The sequence below is a fragment of the Notolepis coatsorum genome, assembly GCF_963971535.1.
Source record: "Notolepis coatsorum genome assembly, chromosome: 19".
Lineage (NCBI taxonomy): Eukaryota > Metazoa > Chordata > Actinopteri > Aulopiformes > Paralepididae > Notolepis > Notolepis coatsorum.
The window spans coordinates 14,432,220-14,455,290 of NC_140183.1; the positions used below are offsets into that span (position 1 = coordinate 14,432,220).

General features: G+C 47.7%; 1 protein-coding gene across 1 annotated transcript in view; it reads left to right on the top strand.

The window, feature by feature from the left end:
• Window positions 1-553: 553 nt before the first annotated feature.
• The window catches only part of tbc1d31 (TBC1 domain family, member 31), a 75,893-nt gene continuing 53,375 nt past the window's right edge, over window positions 554-23,071 (top strand). The window contains exons 1-4 of the mRNA XM_084335818.1: window positions 554-912; window positions 3,889-4,035; window positions 14,693-14,808; window positions 17,395-17,573. Coding sequence (XP_084191944.1) covers window positions 842-912; window positions 3,889-4,035; window positions 14,693-14,808; window positions 17,395-17,573 — 513 coding nt within the window. The 5' untranslated portion in view covers window positions 554-841. The remainder of the gene's footprint in view (window positions 913-3,888; window positions 4,036-14,692; window positions 14,809-17,394; window positions 17,574-23,071) is intronic.

The window sequence follows — 23,071 nt, forward strand, 5'->3', positions numbered from 1 at the left end:
AATTTTTATATTTTATACCCAGTTTAATCACCTGTACATTGTATATTACTATACTGCACTTTACTGTTACATTTGCACTCTGGTTGGATGCCTAACTTATTTTGTTGTATAACAATTGCTGCTGTGAGGTTAAGGAACCAAACACAAATATGTTCAGACGATGTGACATTAATGTTCTATTACCAGTTAAATACAAAAAAAACTTTTGCACTTTTATTTTGTAAGACAAACTGTGAAAGAAGTTTCACGTTTGACAATTCTTGGGAACTTGACACAGGTCTAATTTGTTAGCCTACTTCCTGTCAAAAAGAGGCGTTATGAAAATGTTGCGAAACTATTGCATTATTGCTTGATACATTTAAGACGATTCCGTTCAGTCATTTATTTAGCTATATAACCACTTGTGTATTGATTATATTTACCAAATGCAGGTGAGGAATTATTAGAGAAATTACAGACGAACTACAGTTCCTACACGCCTCTGTTTACCTGCGGGACATGACGCGACGTCACTCTGAGGCGACAAACCGCCGTGAAAATCCCAAACAAACAAACAGAAGGAGGACTTTCGCGTTGTTTTGGGGGAAAGAGTTTGAATGAAATTGACATATCTTTTGCCTAACTAATGCAGAATGTTTAACACATGTCGATGTACTTGGGAGTAGTTTGGTTTGGTAAATATAGCGAATAATATGTTCTTTCAAAATTTGGCGCTGTTCATTCCGCCACACGATAGGCTGGCTGCCTAGAGAGAGATAGGCGCTGGCCAACAGAACGTGATCTCCCAGTAATCCGGTAGAGAAGTGCTGATCCCTCAACATTTCACATAGTGATTTTCAAAATGCAGGTGACAGACATAGGAAACAAGGAGGAAGGGAAGGTCTGGCATCGGAAACCAACACCGAGCAAAGGGTAGGTGGCTTGAAAGAGTTAGTAGAAGCTCTGTGTGCTGTTTTGTATCGTATGGGAGAGTGTTGTTTTGTGTGCACCTGCTATAGAGAGAGTGCTGTTTAGTGTGTGCACCTGCTGTAGAGAGTGCTGTTTAGTGTGTGCACCTGCTCTAGAGAGAGTGCTGTTTAGTGTGTGCACCTGCTTTAGAGAGAGTGCTGTTTTGTGTGTGCACCTGCTTTAGAGAGAGTGCTGTTTAGTGTGTTCACCTGCTATAGAGAGAGTGCTGTTTAGTGTGTTCACCTGCTAGAGAGAGAGTGCTGTTTAGTGTGTGCACCTGCTATAGAGAGAGTGCTTTTTAGTGTGTGCACCTGCTGTAGAGAGAGTGCTGTTTAGTGTGTGCACCTGCTAGAGAGAGTGCTGTTTAGTGTGTGCACCTGCTTTAGAGAGAGTGCTGTTTAGTGTGTGCACCTGCTTTAGAGAGAGTGCTGTTTAGTGTGTGCACCTGCTATAGAGAGAGTGCTGTTTAGTGTGTTCACCTGCTAGAGAGAGAGTGCTGTTTAGTGTGTGCACCTGCTTTAGAGAGAGAGTGCTGTTTAGTGTGTGCACCTGCTTTAGAGAGAGTGCTGTTTAGTGTGTGCACCTGCTTTAGAGAGAGTGCTGTTTAGTGTGCACCTGCTTTAGAGAGAGCTGTTTAGTGTGTGCACCTGCTATAGAGAGAGCTGTTTAGTGTGTGCACCTGCTTTAGAGAGTGCTGTTTAGTGTGTGCACCTGCTTTAGAGAGTGCTGTTTAGTGTGTGCACCTGCGTTAGAGAGTGCTGTTTTGTGTGGTTACTAACTCCAAAACAGTTTTAGCAGAATTATTTCAACTTTTTCTGACATATTACTTGTTGACCCTGCAATGTTTACTTTTACAGCTTAGTTAACAGTAAAGGTTTCAACTCTATAATCCACCTGTTGCAGCTGGCGAGCTTATACGTCGGTTATCATTCAGATGTTACCTTGAAAACCTGGATATCCCATACGTGCACTCGAGTTTCCAACAGACCAGCCTCAAGGAACACTGAACAAGACAGTATTTTAACATTCAGAGGAACACTGAACAAGACAGTATTTAACATTCAGAGGAACACTGAACAAGACAGTATTTTAACATTCAGAGGAACACTGAACAAGACAGTATTTAACATTCAGAGGAACACTGAACAAGACAGTATTTTAACATTCAGAGGAACACTGAACAAGACAGTATTTTAACATTCAGAGGAACACTGAACAAGACAGTATTTAACATTCAGAGGAACACTGAACAAGACCGTATTTAACATTCAGAGGAACACTGAACAAGACAGTATTTTAACATTCAGAGGAACACTGAACAAGACAGTATTTAACATTCAGAGGAACACTGAACAAGACAGTATTTTAACATTCAGAGGAACACTGAACAAGACAGTATTTAACATTCAGAGGAACACTGAACAAGACAGTATTTAACATTCAGAGGAACACTGAACAAGACAGTATTTAACATTCAGAGGAACACTGAACAAGACAGTATTTAACATTCAGAGGAACACTGAACAAGACAGTATTTAACATTCAGAGGAACACTGAACAAGACAGTATTTAACATTCAGAGGAACACTGAACAAGACAGTATTTTAACATTCAGAGGAACACTGTGCAAGAAAAAGAAAAAAGAGGCTATTTTGCAAGACATTATTTGGATGCTTTGATTTATTTATGAGAAAAGAGAACTAGGTGAGCGGTGAGCGGCGTGAGCCACTTAACCCTTTCACTACCACACTACCAAATGGTTAACCCTTTCACCGGGACAATGCAAAAGGTTAACCCTTTTACTGCCACACGACAGACGGTTAAGTCTGTAGTGTGGTAGTGAAAGGTTAACCTTCTGTAGTGTGGTAGTGAAAGGGTTAAAGCTGCACTATGCAGTTTCGGAGGAGGGGGATTTGTTTGCAGAGCCTGCAAAAGACATTTACTGTAATTCTTAGAATTATTCTCTTATCTTATCATAAATTTAAACAAAATAACTCTTTGGCACTGTGAACCAAACGTAAGCCTAGAATATGTTTAACAAAATTGCGGGCCCTGCCTTTATAAACGACATCAGTGAAATAGTAACTAACTTGTCAGGTATCTTTCTAGCTTCAAACAGTATTTCCAGGGATCCAACTTTCCTCTGAGGACAGTTTCTTTATTTGGTTATGAAAATATACCTTAGAAATTATTCCCTTCTCTGACTCACTGAACTACATAGTGCACCTTTCAGAATTTGATCTTAAAGGAACACGCCAACATTTTGGGAAATTAGCTTACCGTCTTCTCCAAAGAGAGACAAGAAGATAGATACCAGTTTCCTCCCTGTGCGTTCAGCAGTAGAAAGCTATCTGACTGCATGTTAGCCTAGCTTAGCACAATGAATGGAAGCGGACAGTGACGGGTAGCCTAGGCTAACGTGCAGCCAGATAGCTTCCTACTGAACGCACACAGAAGTATATCCTGTTCCTGTCTATCTCAGGATCTTGGTGACGGTGGTCCACACGTTATAATCACTACAGACAGGGATGCACCGATCCGACTTTTTCAGCCCCGATACCGATACCTGGGCTTTGGGTATCGGCCGATACCGAGTACCGATCTGATACCCATTGTTCAATTAATAAACTGTATGCCTCACTGTGTGGAAGAGACTGGGATCATTATTTTGTGCAAGGCAACATCAGGCTTGTCTTAAAACATTACTTTCCTAACTTAGTGAAACAAAATGTAACAAATTAACACATGGATATAAATATACTGAATTGTTATTTCTCATTTTATTTCTTATTATATTGTATTATTTATTATATAAATTTTTATATATATTTTTTGATACCCGATCCAGCTATTTTAGTCATATCGGGGCCGATATCCGATATCAATATCGGATCAGTGCATCCCAAACTACAGACAATATCCTGTTCCTGTCTATCTCAGGATCTTGGTGACGGTCGTCCGCACCGTGCCCGCCCACCAGTTCAAGACTGTGCGTTTCCTCCACGTGACCTTTGACACCACTGGAGATTCTTTCCTAGCTGGCGATCACCACGGCAACATCTATGTCTTTGACATCAGCAGAAACAGGTGAGTCGTGGTCAGCCGCCCGCCACACGTCGTCAACACGGCAGTTCATGTAATAGTGTTGTTGAATACTGTGCTCCTGTACTCGTACTTACTACTCGGATACAACCACGCCCGATACCACTTTATTACGGTGACGTGGCGTTATGGAAGTGCCATATTTGTTCAGGAACGTTGAATGTTAAGCTGTTATATTACCGGTAAATATTAAAATGTCAGCAACAGCGTCATGTTGTATATTTAATTTGTGACGGTCAGATCGGTCAATAAAGAAGGTCAATAAAACATGTTTTCAAAGTCATTGTTAGAACTCTAATGGTATTATAAGTACTCATATCGGTACTTGGTATCGGCAAGTACCCAAATGTAGGTATTTGTACTTGTACCAGCGTAGCAACACCGTCTGATCAGTTCCTGATTTATAGAATGGGACGGTATTGAGACACTGGAACCTGGTCAAGTTTCAAGTTTTGTTTTATTTGTCACATATAAGGTACATTACAGTGAAATGCTTAGTTCTGTATGAGCCTCCTGAGATTGTACTTCATACAGTAAACAAGTTAAAAGAATAAAGTCCAAACACTACAAAATGCAAACAATGAAGCATTGATTCCCATTAATTACCTAGACTGTGGCGGCCCGCTAATTAGTCCTGCCACAGTTGTATAATGAACCAAAAACAAGTTTGTTTCTTTATTTTTTTTACCCTTTTTTTAAATATAAAGTTTGCCAATAGGGATGTATCGGTAGTATTGGCAGTGGTAGTAGTCGTAATAGTAATCTACTATATTCTTTTATTTTCTAAAAAAATAAACCAGTTCAACACAGGTAACCACTTTTGCTTCATTTCTTTGATGGCTCAAATGTATGCTCTAGTAGTCCAGTGGTTCCCAAATCTCTCCTCGAGACACCCCAGCCTTTCCATGTATTTGTTCAATTCCACCACCAGCACACCTTGATTCAACTAATAAAGGGCTAGTTAAGTTGAATCAGGTGGTGGAATTGAACAAATACATTGAACGGCTGGGGTGCTTCGAGGAGATGATTGGGAAGCACTAGTCTAGTCGATTTTGTTTAAAGTTCATCATAGATCTAGCCTCTTTATTTTGCTCTCAAAGTGCACCATGTAACTGAGGGGTACAATTCCCTGACTGTATTGTTAGATATGATACTTACTACCACTACCTCTTGTACTTTAGACTCTGGCCACCCAGTACTAGGTATAAATAATTATGATAAACACTCCCACCTGATGAAACGGATCCAACACAAATGTACCAAGTCGAAAGTCTGCGTTTAATAATAATACATAGCAAAAGGTATGTACAACGATCACTTAATTACATTTATGATTTGAAATAGTATGCACTTTTATGGCAAATGAGTATTCGTAGGTAGATCAATATCGAATGTCCAATCTCTGATTGCGCAGGAAGCAAATATACAACCTGGAATATTTAGGGAACAATAGCAATGATACTTGAATGATTATATAGCTGGATACACTAGGGGAAGGTTCCGACTGCTTGTAGGACAGCTGGAGGGGGGGGGGTAGAGTCTGGCTGTATCCCGTCTGGCCGAGGGTATCCTGGGAGAGCCCACAGTCGTGCGACCCGGTGCCCAGCGATCCTCGATCCACAGATGAAAGCAGTTGGACTCTCTGTGGCCGGCGTCCTCCGGTCCACGATGGAGAGACGTGAGGCGACCTCGTCGTGTAGAGCGTCTTCTCACCTGTCGTCCTCTCCGGGGGGGGGTATTTCCAACACACCGCAGTGTTGGCCTTTATCCATAGAATAATCAAAGTACTCAAAGCATAATCCAAGCCGGGGAAGGCTAGCCGTCGTCGGTAGAATAATCCAATATACAGGTCCACTCGCTCTTTGGCCTGGAGCTCCTCGGGTGCAGCTTCACGTGGGGTCAACCACCCTGGATAAGCGTCCAGCTGATGCCCGAAACGATGGGGGTGCTGATTACTATAGAACTCTTACCGCACGAGGCACTACATATGAATAGACTATTATTAGCTTAATAGAATACGTCCAACTCGACGATATAGTGCCAAATATGACTATTCAAATATTAATATACACGATGTCTCAATGCCGATACTGGGCCGAATTGGCCTTACTGCCCACACGTGGTTCGCGGGGAGGCTTTTGCGTCTGTCACTCTGTTGGAGGGTAAGGAACTGGACTAAAAGAAAGCTCTACTTTAATAGCGCAGTATATATACGCACTATGAACAAATAGTACCATTAGTGGTGCGGTAGACATATTCCTACGAGGAACTAGGACTTGTCCATACATGTTGAGCGGTACGATTGAACCTGGTCTGAGGGGTATGGCGACCTGGCACCAAGGTCTCGTCCAATGGTAGAATGGAGACTATTATGGGATGTTCAGTAGACTAGAAGGGATATTCAATGCATATTGTACAAGGAATATACAAGGGATATCAGGGGATATACAAATACAATTAAATATATATATATAAATAAATATATATATTCGGTTTAATCTGATCCTTCAGAACAGCCGCCCCCTAATTGGTCCCAACCCAATTAGTTAAGCAGAGACAGATTAACCTCACTGTCAACCACTCAAGGGTTTGCTGTAAGGGTCAGTCAACTCACAAAGTCATAGGGTCATGGTCATCATCGATTGTGTCTGGGAGTCGGGGCAGTTCTATGAGCCTCGCCACAGGACGGGTGTAAATGCGCCCCTGGACGAGTACTTCAGCTGCTCGGACCTTGCCATCGGCACCGGTGATCACTTTGCTTACGCGGCCAGCCGGCCACATAGCTCTGGGTAGTGACTGGTCAATAATCATGACGACTGTTCCTTCCGTCAAATTGTCTCTCTCTTTTACCCACTTCTGGCGGGTCTGTAGAGACGGTAGGTAGTGCAGTAGGAAACTGCTCCAAAACTTGTCGGCTAATACTTGGCTGTACCTCCACATTCGTCGGCCGTTCGCTTCTTCAGGCCGGTACATTGTCTGGGGTAACGCGGGATCTAGCCGCCCCATCAGGAGGGTGTTGGGGGTGACTGGGTCGACATCTGCTACATCACTGGAGACGTAACCGAGGGGCTTTGAGTTCAATACTCCCTCAATCTCCGTGAGGACTGTCATTAGGACTTCTTCCGCCACAGTCTGGGCCCCAAGTACTGCGTACAGGGCTGTCTTTATAGAACGTACTTCTCGTTCCCAAGTTCCACCGAAGTGGGGTGCGTTTGGGGGGTTGAATTGGAAGTCAATCTGGGCTGGAGCGAGGTGGGTCTTAAGTTCTGGGCCCATAGCTTGGAAGCTCTCCCTCAGCTCTCTTTCTCCGCCTTTGAAGTTTGTCCCGTGATCGGACAATAATGTAGACGGTTTTCCTTTCCGTGATGTGAATCTTCGGAAGGCCATAAGGAATGAGTCTGCGCTCATGGTCGGAAGGAGCTCGATATGTATCGCTCTGGTGGTCATGCATTTGAATACAATACCCCACCGCTTCTCGGTGCCTCTTCCTTTCTTTATGTGCAGCGGGCCAAAACAGTCCATGCCTGTTGAGTGGAATGGCTTGTCGCCGAGTCGGAGGCGACATGGAGGTAGGTCAGCCATCCGTGGTATGCTGGGCTGCGCGCGCCACTTTCGGCAGTCTAGACAGGTTCGCTGGAAGCGTCGCACCGCCTCTCTTCCTTGAAGTATCCAGTAACGACGTCTGATTTCCGCGAAGACTCTCTCTGCTCCTGCGTGGTGTACATCCTCGTCGTATTTCCTTATAATCAGCTCTGTGACCTTGTGTCGGCTGTTCAATACGATCGGGTACTTAATGTCATCCGGTAAATTGGGGGCTCTCCGCAGGCGACCACCCACTCTGATGAGGGTATGTGTGTCACTCTCGGGGGCCAGATGAATCAATCTGCTGTCTGATGGGACGGGCTTTCCTCCCTGTAGACAGTCTAGTTCATCGGGGAACGAGTCTCTCTGGGCTCGTTGCAGTAGAAGCAGTTCTGCTTCCTCGTAGTCAGCTGCTGACATATCAGCGGGGGACTTAATCTCTGGGTGGTGCCGCAGGAATGTCCGTTGCTGCGCACTCTCTATGGTAATGCAATCGTCTATGTTGGGGTCTGCGGAGACAACAGTGCTCAATCCACAGAACATGGGTTTCTTATTCTCAGCCTCCTCGTCACTTGCTTCCCTCGGGGTGGGCGTGGGCCAATCTCCTTCCGGGAGCTTGAGGAATGCTGGTCCGTCACTGTAGATGTTATGACGGGTTAAGTCATCTAGGGACATTCCCCGGGTGATGACGTCAGCTGGGTTGTGTTTTGTATCAACATAGCGCCAGTTTGCTTCTCCGGTTAACTCTCCGGTTAACTCTTGAATCTCAGTGACTCTGACTCCCACGAAGACTTTGTATTTGCATGAATCCGATTTGATCCAGGCGAGTACTGTTGTGGAATCTGACCACAGGATTGTTCTATGCACCGGAATGGTGAGCTCACGTTGGATGAGCGTGGCTAGATGCGCTCCTGCGAGGGCTGCGCAGAGCTCTAGACGTGGGATAGACTGTTGCTTGCGTGGGGCTATTCTCGAGCGGGCGAGGATGAATGCTGTGTAGATCTCTCCCCCCTCTTCTTGGGCCCGCAAGTAGGCTACTGATCCGTAGGCGACCTCGGAGGCGTCACTGAAGACGTGTAAATCCATTTTACATGTCTCTGGCCTCACCGTGGGTGGGAAGTAGCTTCGGCGTATATTAATGCCTGGGAGTGAGTGGAGTTCCATCTCCCACTCTCTCCAGGTGGATGCAAGGTGTGCGGGAATGGGGTCGTCCCAGCCCTGGTCCTTGTCCCACAATGCTCGTACAATCATCTTTGCCCTGGTGGTGTACGGTAGTATACATCCTAACGGGTCATATTGTCGGGCGAGTGTTCTGTACACACTCCGTCTGGTGGTCGGTATTGCCGTCGACCTTCCCTGCTCCGTGGTCAGGGGTTTGTGTCTATAGTGGAGCGAATCTGTTTTGAAGCGCCACACTAGTCCTAGTGTCATCTCTTGGGCTTCTCCTGGGATTGTGGCCATCCAGGTCTCGCTGCTCGCTGCCTTGTCCTCGGAGGAGAGGCTGCGCAGTACGTGCGGATCGCTGCTGGCCCACTGCCTGAGATCAAAGCCGCCTTTGATCAGAGAGGCGCGGAGTTTATGTAGGAGAGCCTCGGCTTCTTCCTGGGTCGAAACGCTTTGTAGACAGTTATCTACGTAGAAGCTGTTCTTCACACTGTGTCGGACCTCTTCGTCCGCTGCTGGGTCCTCTGCGACATGTCTCTGTAGTGCAAATGTAGCACAGCATGGGCTGCATGTAGTTCCGAAAGGGAGGACTTCCCATTGGTAGATGGCTGGGTGCTCATCTCCTGGCCTCTCTCTCCATAGGAACCGCAACAGGGGCTTGTCCCCCTCTACTAATCTCACCTGCAGGAACATCCCTTTGATATCCCCGCTGATAGCCACCTTGTCCTGGCGGAAGCGGAGTAGTACGCCTAGTAGGGAGGGGCCGAGTGTAGGACCGGGCAATAGCTCTTTATTCAGATTTTGGGATCCGATCTGGTAGCTGCAGTTAAACACGATGCGGTCTTTGCCGTTGTGATGAACCTTGTGGTGGGGCACGTACCACGATTCAGTCGTCTGGTCGGCCTCTTTAATGTCAATCTTTGTGACGTGTCCCGCTGTGATGAGCTTCTCAATCTCGGCGCGGTATACACTTTCTTGGGCGGGGTCCTTGGCTAAGCGCCGCTCTGTGTTTAGTAGGTACCGCTCTGTGGCGTCTTTCTTTGCGTGAAAGGTAGGCATCCCTTCCCGCCGCAGGAGTGGCGTGGCGTATCTCAACACGCCGCTGACTGGGACTCTCTTTGTTCCCGTCTCGAGGAGGTTAATGGCGTAGATGTCGTCTTTAGAGCGAATGTCTTTCTTTTCGTTCTTAAAGGGCATTTGTTCTACGGTCCATAGCCTCTCTACATGCTGCAGGAGTGCGGTGTCTCCCTCTGTGACTCGGGAGTGGAGACAGCTAGTGGCTGTGGTTCGGTTGAGAGATTTGGCGAGTGGGCCTTGGAGAGTCCATCCTAGGCGGGTCTCGACTGCTGCAGGACAGCCTCTGGGTCCGGTATGAACCCGGTCTATCGGGACAATGAGGTCTGCATGGTCGGAGCCTATCAACAGTGTCGGGGTAGCACCGTCTATGAGTGGGATCGGTAGCTTGCGTAGATGTACATATTTCTCCATCAGCTTGGCTACGGGGTATGTGTACCGCGAGAGTCCTATTTCTTGGCTGGTGAAAGCGTCTGTAATCCTGTACCGTCGCTCGGGCTGGCCGCTTGCTGCGATAGAGAATGAGACGTTCTCGCCCTTTATCGTTTTCAAATCTCTTCTTATTGTCCGAATTGTCATTTGGTTTTCGCTCCCCCGCAGCCCTAGCTGGGCCGCAGCGGACGCGAGCAGAAGGGTCTTCTCTGACCCGTCATCAAGGACGGCGTAAGTGTCCATGACTTTATTCTGGTAGCTCAATGTCACACGGACTACCTTTAAGAGCACTCTGGCTCCGCTGCTGCTGGCGGGGTCGATGTACATGACGCTTGCTTTGCTGCTTGATGGTGCGGGTGGAGGCCGCCGTCTGTTACTGTCGTGGAGTATGTCCAGATGGGCTCCATCGCACCGACTGCACTTTTTCTTTAAGCGGCATTCGGCTGCCATGTGTGATCGCGCACAGCGAAAACAGCGTCTGTTGGACTTTATCCATTGACTCGCTTCCTCCGCATTCATCTTGGGGAATGAGTCACATTGTGACAGCCAGTGTTCTTTCTCACAGTAGGGGCACACTATCTTCCACTTCTCCTTTCTTGAGGGGGTACTGTGGCTCCTACTGCTTGGCACTGACTCCGATTGGTGCATGACAGTCACCGATCTTCTTCCATCATTTAGTCTCCTGGTTCCTTCTCTGGAGCCAGGGGTGCTCCGTCCGAATGTATCTAGCCGTAAGCTGCTGACTTCTCTCGCCAGGAAGTCGGCTAGATCGAGGAGGTTCGGTTCGGGGCCATTAGGGTCTCGGTGGTCTCTCTGCCGCCTAAAGCGCTCCTGTCGGGCGGGCGGTAGCTTCTCCAAGATCCTCTCTACATTTGAGTTGGCGTATAGTTCATGCCTACCCTTTTCCCTCTGCGCTCCCAGCATCCCTACCAGGGACTGCACTCTGATGGACAGGTCGTCCAGTGCTCGATTGTCTGTTGCTGGGGGTAGGCGGTCGATGTGCCTGATCTCCTGGATCACGTAATCCCATATACGTCCATATCTCTGGTCCAACGCTACCAGCGCTGCGGTGTATGGGGTCGTGGAAGTGGCGTAGGCGAGCGCTATGTTGTGCGCGCGGGGTACCTTTAAATGCTTCAGTAGTATCGCGTATTTATGGCGTTCATCAATGACATCCACCAACATTGTCTCCAGACACATGCAGAGCTCCGTATACTGGGCCCGGTTCTCCTGGGTGAAGTCTGGTACCATAGGTGTGCCAATGTATGACGCGGATTGTTGATACATCGGCGAGCGTTGGGGGAGAGGCCTCCTAGGCGAGTCTCCTCCTGCTCCTTGGCGTGGGCTGGTACCGGCTGTGTACCATGGCCCGCTGGTCCAGGTGCTGTTCCTCGGTGCGGGTCGTGCGTCGTGCTCACCCGTGAATAGCGTCGGGGGTCTGTAGCGCAGCTCCGCGGGGGTATAGCCTGGGCTGTACTGGACCTCCTGGTCCGGTAGAGTACTGTGCTGTCGTCGGGCGTGGTTCTCCTCCTCTTCCTCTTCGTCTTCCGTTAGGTCATCCAGGGCTTGTAGTCTCTGATTTAGCCTCTCCGCAGTGTATGCTGCTCCTTCCCGGTGGCTGGGTCTCGCTTGGACCGGTTGGGGAAGGGGGTCTGCGGGGGGTATAAACCTCGTCTGTTGGTCAAGTTCAGGGTCGCTTACTCGGCTAGGGGATGCCGCCCTGGAGTGATGTCTAGACGAGTTCCTGGAGCCTCTGGTGGAGGGAGGGGGTGTTGTCCTTCTGATCAGCTGTTCTATTAGTTGCGCTTGTGCTCTGTCGCGCTCGGCTTCGCGCTTGGTGAGATCCGATTCTCTCTGGGCACCGGTGGCGGCGCGCTGGGCGTCGGCCCGGTCTCTTGCCATATTCTCTTCCATCTGAATGCGTCTTATTTCCAGGCGTATGTGCTCTTCTTCGCTCCGTTGCTGTATCTGCAATCGATCGCGTTCACCCTGGAGTCTATCGCGTTCAGTAGAGGCTTTCAGGCTGACGAGGAATGCCTGCTGTAGTGTCCTCTCTGCCTCGCTGGGAGAAGACGGTTGTATAGGGGAGCCGTCCCTTGGGGTACTCCGTGCGGAGTCTTGGAGCTCTATCTCCACGGTGCTCTCCTCATCTTCTTCCGTGCCGAGTTCTCTCTCGGTAGTGTTGTCTTCCTCCCGGGACTCGTCGGGGACTACTTCTTTGGTATTGGCGGGGTGTAAAGTCATGTCTGGTTCCCCCTGGTCCCCACCGTGAGCTGGGTCAGTTACGTTAGAACCCATAGGGGCCTCTATGGTCGGGGTAGCCTGGTTGTTAGGGTTAGACATAATTTTACTTTCTAGTTTTACCGCGTTTACTGTTGGTAGAAGACTAGGTTGTTGACTGACAGCGTAAGCCTCTAGGTACTGAGGGAGCTGTCGTTTGCGCCGCGGGCGTTGTTGGTTAGGAGGATCGTTTCGTGGAGTGTTCATCATAGGCCATTTTAATATTAATAACACTATATTAATATTACACTGATTACCCTCCGGCTCGAAGGACCAATTGTAACTGAGGGGTACAATTCCCTGACTGTATTGTTAGATATGATACTTACTACCACTACCTCTTGTACTTTAGACTCTGGCCACCCAGTACTAGGTATAAATAATTATGATAAACACTCCCACCTGATGAAACGGATCCAACACAAATGTACCAAGTCGAAAGTCTGCGTTTAATAATAATACATAGCAAAAGGTATGTACAACGATCACTTAATTACATTTATGATTTGAAATAGTATGCACTTTTATGGCAAATGAGTATTCGTAGGTAGATCAATATCGAATGTCCAATCTCTGATTGCGCAGGAAGCAAATATACAACCTGGAATATTTAGGGAACAATAGCAATGATACTTGAATGATTATATAGCTGGATACACTAGGGGAAGGTTCCGACTGCTTGTAGGACAGCTGGAGGGGGGGGGTAGAGTCTGGCTGTATCCCGTCTGGCCGAGGGTATCCTGGGAGAGCCCACAGTCGTGCGACCCGGTGCCCAGCGATCCTCGATCCACAGATGAAAGCAGTTGGACTCTCTGTGGCCGGCGTCCTCCGGTCCACGATGGAGAGACGTGAGGCGACCTCGTCGTGTAGAGCGTCTTCTCACCTGTCGTCCTCTCCGGGGGGGGTATTTCCAACACACCGCAGTGTTGGCCTTTATCCATAGAATAATCAAAGTACTCAAAGCATAATCCAAGCCGGGGAAGGCTAGCCGTCGTCGGTAGAATAATCCAATATACAGGTCCACTCGCTCTTTGGCCTGGAGCTCCTCGGGTGCAGCTTCACGTGGGGTCAACCACCCTGGATAAGCGTCCAGCTGATGCCCGAAACGATGGGGGTGCTGATTACTATAGAACTCTTACCGCACGAGGCACTACATATGAATAGACTATTATTAGCTTAATAGAATACGTCCAACTCGACGATATAGTGCCAAATATGACTATTCAAATATTAATATACACGATGTCTCAATGCCGATACTGGGCCGAATTGGCCTTACTGCCCACACGTGGTTCGCGGGGAGGCTTTTGCGTCTGTCACTCTGTTGGAGGGTAAGGAACTGGACTAAAAGAAAGCTCTACTTTAATAGCGCAGTATATATACGCACTATGAACAAATAGTACCATTAGTGGTGCGGTAGACATATTCCTACGCGGAACTAGGACTTGTCCATACATGTTGAGCGGTACGATTGAACCTGGTCTGAGGGGTATGGCGACCTGGCACCAAGGTCTCGTCCAATGGTAGAATGGAGACTATTATGGGATGTTCAGTAGACTAGAAGGGATATTCAATGCATATTGTACAAGGAATATACAAGGGATATCAGGGGATATACAAATACAATTAAATATATATATATAAATAAATATATATATTCGGTTTAATCTGATCCTTCAGAACACACCAGATTGATGCATTTAACTTTAAAATGTACAAACAAAAAAAAAATCCGGGGGGGGCATGCCCCTGCACCCCCCTAGAGGGTCGGAGATTCACCCCCCCTAGTCTCTGAAAATCCTGTGGGAAACACTGTGAAGTACAAAATGCAAACTTTTTCAAATGCAAAAAAAGTGTTTAAAGTGAATGTTAAAGGTGCGTGTTTAAAGTGAGTGTGTGCATGTGGATGTGTGTGCAATGAATGTAGTAATGACAAAGCAATGACAAATAAAACAGAACTTGAACTCGACTTTGAATAATGAAACCTATTGTTATCGTTGGCCTAATGAAACGTTCTGTGGTGCTAGTGTGTGAAACCCCAATGACACCCCGGCGTGGGTGAACCTGCTTCTTGTTTTGTACCACTGACTGTACCACTGTTCCACTGCAGGTTTCGCCTGGTGCAGAAAACGGGGCAGGCTTGCACTGCTCTGGCCTTCAACCTCCGCAGGACCACAGAGTTCCTGGTAGCCCTGGCCGACTACTCCATCAAATGCTTTGACAAAGGTAGGATCATATTCTAGTCCTATCACAACAATCAGAATATCAAGTGCCAAGGATAGGTTAAAGGAACACGCCAACTTTTTGGGAAATTCGCTTATTTGCCATCTACCCTGGAGTTAGACAAGCAGATACCATTTTCTTCTCTGTGCATGCATTAGGCTTAGGGATCAGCCGCACCGTTAGCCTAGCTTAGCGTCATTCACTGGAAGTATGTGTGCCAGTGTAGCCTAGTTCCCAACAGTCACGAAATACACTCCAAATACAACTCCAAAAACGTTCCTGTAAACATGTTGTGACCTGTGTATTTACCACGTGAAAAAAATAAAATAGAATTAGACATTTTCGTTTTCGTTTTCTAAGCAGATATATACTCAATTTTTTGCCGAACCACTGCTGCCTGGGCGCAGTGATTTCATCACCTCAAAAGCCTTGTTGCTTTTGGAAAAACTGGGCTTTTGAGGTGATGAAATCATCTAACTCCAGGGTAGATGGCAAATAAGCTATTTTCCCAAAAAGTTGGCGTGTTCCTTTAACCAGAAGACCTGTCTGGATTCAGTCCTCACATCACAAGCTGCTAGTCCCGCCTTCTTTTGAAGTATTGTGTGAGTCAGAACCAGTTTCTGCTGCCCTGATTGGTGCCTTCTCTGGTTGGATTGGTGCCTTCTCTGGTTGGAACTTCAACCAGGCCAATCAGCACCCTTACCAGGCAGAGTCTACTTGTATCAGGTCTGTAGACCGGAACAATCACACCTGAAGTCAGTCAGACTGGAAGCACTTCAGACTGAAGTGAAAACAGAATGCAGTTCAGTATCAGGCCCCTAAGGTCACATTCAACCAAGTCTGCTAGTATTCTCTCTCTCTCTCTCTCTCTCTCTCTCTCTCTCTCTCTCTCTCTCTCTCTCTCTCTCTCTCTCTCTCTCCGACCAAACTGTAGGAGTCGCTGTTTACAACGACCCGGACCCACCCCGCCAGCTTTCCCACCCTCTAATACTGCCAATTGTATTAGTGTGAACGGCCAGCCAAGCTGGTGACAACGCCAGAGCTGTGAGCTGGATTCGAACAGGCGAATCCAGCGTCTCCGGTGTTGGTGACGAACGCAATCTCCGCTACGCCACCTGACCGCCTCTAACATAACTCTTTTAAACATTGCACCATATTTTATCTATTTATTCTTACAAATTTGCACTACCTCCTCTACCTTATTTTAGCATTTCGTTTTTTTTTGCATTTGGTAAATTTTATGTATGTTTTTAGGTCAATATTCTTTATTTAACTCTTTTACTGTATGAAGCACAATCACAGAACCAAGGATTTCACTATAATGTACATGTACCTTATATGTGACAAATACAACTTGAACTTGACCTGCATGTCTTGGTTGAATGTGACTTAGGGGCCTAATTCTTAGGGGCCTAATTCTTTGGGGCCTGATACTTAGGGGCCTGATACTGGTGGTTAAAGGAACACGCCAACTTTTTGGGAAATTCGCTTATTTGCCATCTACCCTGGAGTTAGATGATTTCATCACCTCAAAAGCCCTGTTTTTCAAAAAGCAAATCACTGCACCCAGGCAGCAGTGGTTCGGCAAAATATTGTTCAGAGTATATATCTGCTTAGAAAACGAAAATGTCAAAATTTTTATTTATTTATTTCTCCACGTGTTAAATACACAGGTCACAACATGTTCAGATTAATTCATTTCTTCTAACCTTTCCTCCCATCCCCCAATTTAGTCGATTCCCTCCTGGTTGTTGCTGTTGGTCTGGGGAGGGTGTAGACTACCACATGCCTCCTCTGTCTGCCTGGGGAGTGTGTAGACTACCACATGCCTCCTCCGTGGGTCTGGAGAGGGTGTAGACTACCACATGCCTCCTCCGTGGGTCTGGAGAGGGTGTAGACTACCACATGCCTCCTCTGTCGGTCTGGGGAGGGTGTAGACTACCACATGCCTCTTCTGTCGGTCTGGGGAGTGTGTAGACTACCACATGCCTCCTCTGTCAGTCTGGGGAGTGTGTCGACTACCACATGCCTCCTCTATCGATCTGGGGAGTGTGTAGACTACCACATGCCTCCTCTATTGATCTGGGGAGTGTGTAGACTACCACATGCCTCCGCTATCGATCTGGGGAGTGTGTAGACTACCACATGCCTCCGCTATCGATCTGGGGAGGGTGTAGACTACCACATGCCTCCGCTATCTATCTGGGGAGGGTGTAGACTACCACATGCCTCCGCTATCGATCTGGGGAGGGTGTAGACTACCACATGCCTCCTCCGATACATGTGGAGTCGCCAGTCCCTTCTTTTCACCTGACAGCGAGGAGTTTCACTGGGAGAGCGTAACGCACACACAGAGGTACACGTTATCTCCCCCAGATCCCCTCCCTGCTGAACAGGCGCCCGACCGACAAGTAGGAGTCGCTATTGCAACACCCAGGACTCATACCGGCTTCTTCTACCCCTGCGAACACGACCCGTTGCGTTGGTAAGGACGAGGTAGCCGGAGGTTGAACCGGGGTCTCTGCGGTGGCAGGCGAGTCCTCGGACCTCTCTACACTACCACGTCGTTAACGTGTGTTTCTCTCCCAGACACCAAGCAGCTGGTGAGCTGGATGCGAGGCCACGAGGGAGCCGTGTCGTCCATCTCTGTGCACAGCTCCGGCCGCTACGCCATCAGCACCTCCTCAGACACGGCCCAGCTCTGGGACCTGGACACCTTCCAGAGGAAGAGGAAGCTGAACATCAGGCAGTCTGTCGGCATACAGAGGGTAAGCACACAGAACAGAGGGTAAGCACACAGAGGGTAAGCACACAGAACAGAGGGTAAGCACACAGAACAGAGGGTAAGCACACAGAACAGAGGGTAAGCATACAGAACAGAGGGTAAGCACACAGAACAGAGGGTAAGCATACAGAACAGAGGGTAAGCACACAGAACAGAGGGTAAGCACACAGAACAGAGGGTAAGCACACAGAACAGAGGGTAAGCATGCAGGACAGAGGGTAAGCACACAGAACAGAGGGGTAAGCACACAGAACAGAGGGGTAAGCACGCAGAACAGAGGGTAAGCACACAGAACAGAGGGTAAGCACACAGAACAGAGGGTAAGCATACAGAACAGAGGGTAAGCATACAGAACAGAGGGTAAGCACACAGAACAGAGGGTAAGCACACAGAACAGAGGGTAAGCACACAGAACAGAGGGTAAGCACACAGAACAGAGGGTAAGCACACAGAACAGAGGGTAAGCACACAGAACAGAGGGTAAGCAGACAGAACAGAGGGTAAGCACACAGAACAGAGGGTAAGCACGCAGAACAGAGGGTAAGCATACAGAACAGAGGGTAAGCATACAGAACAGAGGGTAAGCACACAGAACAGAGGGTAAGCACACAGAACAGAGGGTAAGCACGCAGAACAGAGGGCAAGCACACAGAACAGAGGGTAAGCACACAGAACAGAGGGTAAGCAGACAGAGGGTAAGCACACAGAACAGAGGGTAAGCAGACAGAGGGTAAGCACACAGAACAGAGGGTAAGCACACAGAACAGAGGGTAAGCACACAGAACAGAGGGTAAGCACACAGAACAGAGGGTAAGCACACAGAACAGAGGGGTAAGCACACAGAACAGAGGGTAAGCACACAGAACAGAGGGTAAGCACACAGAACAGACGGGTAAGCACACAGAACAGAGGGGTAAGCACGCAGAACAGAGGGTAAGCACGCAGAACAGAGGGTAAGCACACAGAACAGAGGGTAAGCAGACAGAACAGAGGGTAAGCAGACAGAGGGTAAGCACACAGAACAGAGGGTAAGCACACAGAACAGAGGGTAAGCAGACAGAGGGTAAGCACACAGAACAGAGGGTAAGCACACAGAACAGAGGGTAAGCACACAGAACAGAGGGTAAGCACACAGAACAGAGGGTAAGCACACAGAACAGAGGGGTAAGCACACAGAACAGAGGGTAAGCACACAGAACAGAGGGTAAGCACACAGAACAGAGGGTAAGCACACAGAACAGAGGGGTAAGCACACAGAACAGAGGGTAAGCACACAGAACAGAGGGTAAGCACACAGAACAGAGGGTAAGCACACAGAACAGAGGGTAAGCACACAGAACAGAGGGTAAGCAGACAGAGGGTAAGCACACAGAACAGAGGGTAAGCACACAGAACAGAGGGTAAGCAGACAGAGGGTAAGCACACAGAACAGAGGGTAAGCACACAGAACAGAGGGTAAGCACACAGAACAGAGGGTAAGCACGCAGAACAGAGGGGTAAGCACACAGAACAGAGGGTAAGCACACAGAACAGAGGGTAAGCACACAGAACAGACGGGTAAGCACGCAGAACAGAGGGTAAGCACACAGAACAGAGGGTAAGCAGACAGAGGGTAAGCACACAGAACAGAGGGTAAGCACACAGAACAGAGGGTAAGCACACAGAACAGAGGGTAAGCACACAGAACAGAGGGTAAGCACACAGAACAGAGGGTAAGCACGCAGAACAGAGGGTAAGCACGCAGAACAGAGGGTAAGCACACAGAACAGAGGGTAAGCAGACAGAACAGAGGGTAAGCAGACAGAGGGTAAGCACACAGAACAGAGGGTAAGCACACAGAACAGAGGGTAAGCAGACAGAGGGTAAGCACACAGAACAGAGGGTAAGCACACAGAACAGAGGGTAAGCAGACAGAGGGTAAGCACACAGAACAGAGGGTAAGCACACAGAACAGAGGGTAAGCACACAGAACAGAGGGTAAGCACACAGAACAGAGGGTAAGCACACAGAACAGAGGGGTAAGCACACAGAACAGAGGGTAAGCACACAGAACAGAGGGTAAGCACACAGAACAGAGGGTAAGCACACAGAACAGAGGGGTAAGCACACAGAACAGAGGGTAAGCACACAGAACAGAGGGTAAGCACACAGAACAGAGGGTAAGCACACAGAGGGTAAGCACACAGAACAGAGGGTAAGCACGCAGAACAGAGGGTAAGCACACAGAACAGAGGGTAAGCACACAGAACATGTAAGTCGCTTTGGATAAAAGCATCAGCTAAATGACTAAATGTAAATGTGAATGTAAATGCCTTGTAGAATTCCACACATAAGAAAGAAAGATACTGGGATGAATAAACAAAATAGGAAATAAAATGTAGAAATGCATGCAATACATAAATAAATATGAATCTCCATATATGAAATAGAACATTTAGATAAGGTGCTACTGAGATGTTTTGGTGAGTTCTTTGTTTTTTTGTGGAAGTAGCCCTTCTTAAAAATGCATGAACATTCACTGATAATTGGTCTGTAGTGGAGTCTACAAGGTCTACATTGCCGGACCATGTAGAATCCGGACCTTGTAGACTGACATAATTCTGTGCATAGTTTAGTCTACACAGGCCATATTTCAAATAATCAAAATCTTACTTCATTCATCTTAAACATTCTTGATTTGGGGGATTGGTAGTTCGCATTAAATCTGAAGTTGTTCAAACGACAACAGCGATCCACCTTGAATTAAATCACACAGCCGTGTTGGCTGTGTCACAGTCACGAAAGGGGCTACTTATTTCATTAATCCAATCCACTTTATTTATAGAGCACATTTAAAAACAACAAAGTTCACCAAAGTGCTGTACAAGTCCCACAACATAAGATAAAAAAAAAAAAAAAATTATATAAAAAGATTTTTAATTAATAATTTTTTTTAAATTCGAAGCTTCGAATTAAAATCGAAGCTCGGCCCCGAAGCTTCGATTGCCAAAAATTCGAAGGTCAGCCCTAGACACTATAAAAAATACTATAGAGAATTGTCAGTGCTGTAAAGTTTAAACCTTTTTAAATCTTAGACAAACGAAACACTTTGCTTTCATGAAATATTGTAAGCCGTCATTTGAGGCTTTATAAAAGCAGCACAATGAACACAAATCTGTCAGTGCCGAGTCCGACCTCATCTTAAATAACAAACGGCATTGCTTGTTGTAGTTAACAAAGAGAGTTGATTTTGCAAAAAAAAATAAAAAATCGAATTTTATTTTCCCATTCGAATCCCATGCCCATCGAACGGAGCTTTGAAGCTTCGAAGTATTTAAGACAGCCCTACAGTGCCTTCTCTGTCAGTGTGGCTGCCTTCCTGCCTTCTCTGTCAGTGTGGCTGCCTTCCTGCCTTCTCTGTCAGTGTGGCTGCCTTCCTGCCTTCTCTGTCAGTGTGGCTGCCTTCCTGCCTTCTCTGTCAGTGTGGCTGCCTTCCTGCCTTCTCTGTCAGTATGGCTGCCTTCTCTGTCAGTGTGGCTGCCTTCCTGCCTTCTCTGTCAGTGTGGCTGCCTTCTCTGTCAGTGTGGCTGCCTTCCTGCCTTCTCTGTCAGTGTGGCTGCCTTCTCTGTCAGTGTGGCTGCCTTCCTGCCTTCTCTGTCAGTGTGGCTGCCTTCTCTGTCAGTGTGGCTGCCTTCCTGCCTTCTCTGTCAGTGTGGCTGCCTTCTCTGTCAGTGTGGCTGCCTTCCTGCCTTCTCTGTCAGTGTGGCTGCCTTCCTGAGTGATTTGGTGAATGTGAGCCACAAGTTGTGAACTGTTTGAGGAGTGGGAAGACTAGAAACAGCGCTCCTTCTTGAATTCAGTATCATCTTTAAATAATATTTAGTAGGCGGCTGAGTGGCACAGTGGGCAAGGCGCTCGCCACTAACGCGGGATATGCTGGTATCAAGCCCAGCTCTCGGCGTTGCTACCGGCTTGGCCGGCCGTCATACTAACACAATTGGCAGTGTTAGAGGGTGGGAAAGCCGGTGGGTGGGGATTGAACGTTGTGGACAGCGACTCCTACAGGTCGGTTGGGTGACGCCGGTGTGGCGGAAACAGGAAGTATCGGGGGCAGCGTGAGCCTCCCACGCGTTACTCCTCGCCACTGAGAGTTCGAGCTGCTGCGGTGAAAAGATGCGACAGGCTGCCTCCTCGTGTACCGGAGGGGACACGTGATGCAAGGCTTCTATCCTCACTACAGCCGACCAGTGGGAGGCATAGTCTAGCAACGTTCAAGACAGGAGAGGGAAGAATTGGAAATACGAAATTGGGATGGGAGAAAAATTGAAAAAAATTGGGAGAAAAAGTGGATACATTTTTTTTTTGTTTCTATGTTCTTGAGTTTAGTTTATTAGGATCCCAATTAGTTACAGCATTGCAGTAGCTATTCTTCCTGGGGTCCACAAAATACTTATACTGTGACCATGCGACATATTATAGACTTATGATATTACAAGTAAACAGGACAAAGGACTAGTACACACACACAGACATAATACTTCTCTCAAATCCTTATTCTCCTTTTGGAGTGACTCGTTGGGCTTCTCCAGCTGTGTTCTCCGACCCTCCGTGTGTGAAAGAGCTGCTCGACCTTGTTGCTTTCATTCAAGTCTTCTTTCATGGAGTTTCAGTCGGGCTGAGGTTAGTCTCTAGCAGCTCGCCTCCTCTCTTATTATAGAGCGCATTAGAAGTAACATCACACTGGTTCTAGCCTTAAGCACTTTCCTTGTCCATTGTTCCTGGAACATACACTACATACATGTTTTCTCTAGTCACCCAAACAACCCTCTTTGCACTGCTGCGGTCAGGCAAGCGCTACTGGAGTCTCATGGCCAGTACAGAGAGACTCAGAAGGAGCTTCTATCCCCAGGCAAGCGCTACCGGAGTCATGGCCAGTACAGAGAGACTCAGAAGGAGCTTCTATCCCCAGGCAAGCGCTACCAGAGTCATGGCCAGTACAGAGAGACTCAGAAGGAGCTTCTATCCCCAGGCAAGCGCTACTGGAGTCTCATGGCCAGTACAGAGAGACTCAGAAGGAGCTTCTATCCCCAGGCAAGCGCTACTGGAGTCATGGCCAGTACAGTGAGACTCAGAAGGAGCTTCTATCCCCAGGCAAGCGCTACTGGAGTCTCATGGCCAGTACAGAGAGACTCAGAAGGAGCTTCTATCCCCAGGCAAGTGCTACTGGAGTCTCATGGCCAGTACAGAGAGACTCAGAAGGAGCTTCTATCCCCAGGCAAGCGCTACTGGAGTCTCATGGCCAGTACAGAGAGACTCAGAAGGAGCTTCTATCCCCAGGCAAGCGCTACTGGAGTCTCATGGCCAGTACAGAGAGACTCAGAAGGAGCTTCTATCCCCAGGCAAGCGCTACCAGAGTCATGGCCAGTACAGAGAGACTCAAAAGGAGCTTCTATCCCCAGGAAAGCGCAAACGGAGTCTCATGGCCGGCACAGAGAGACTCAA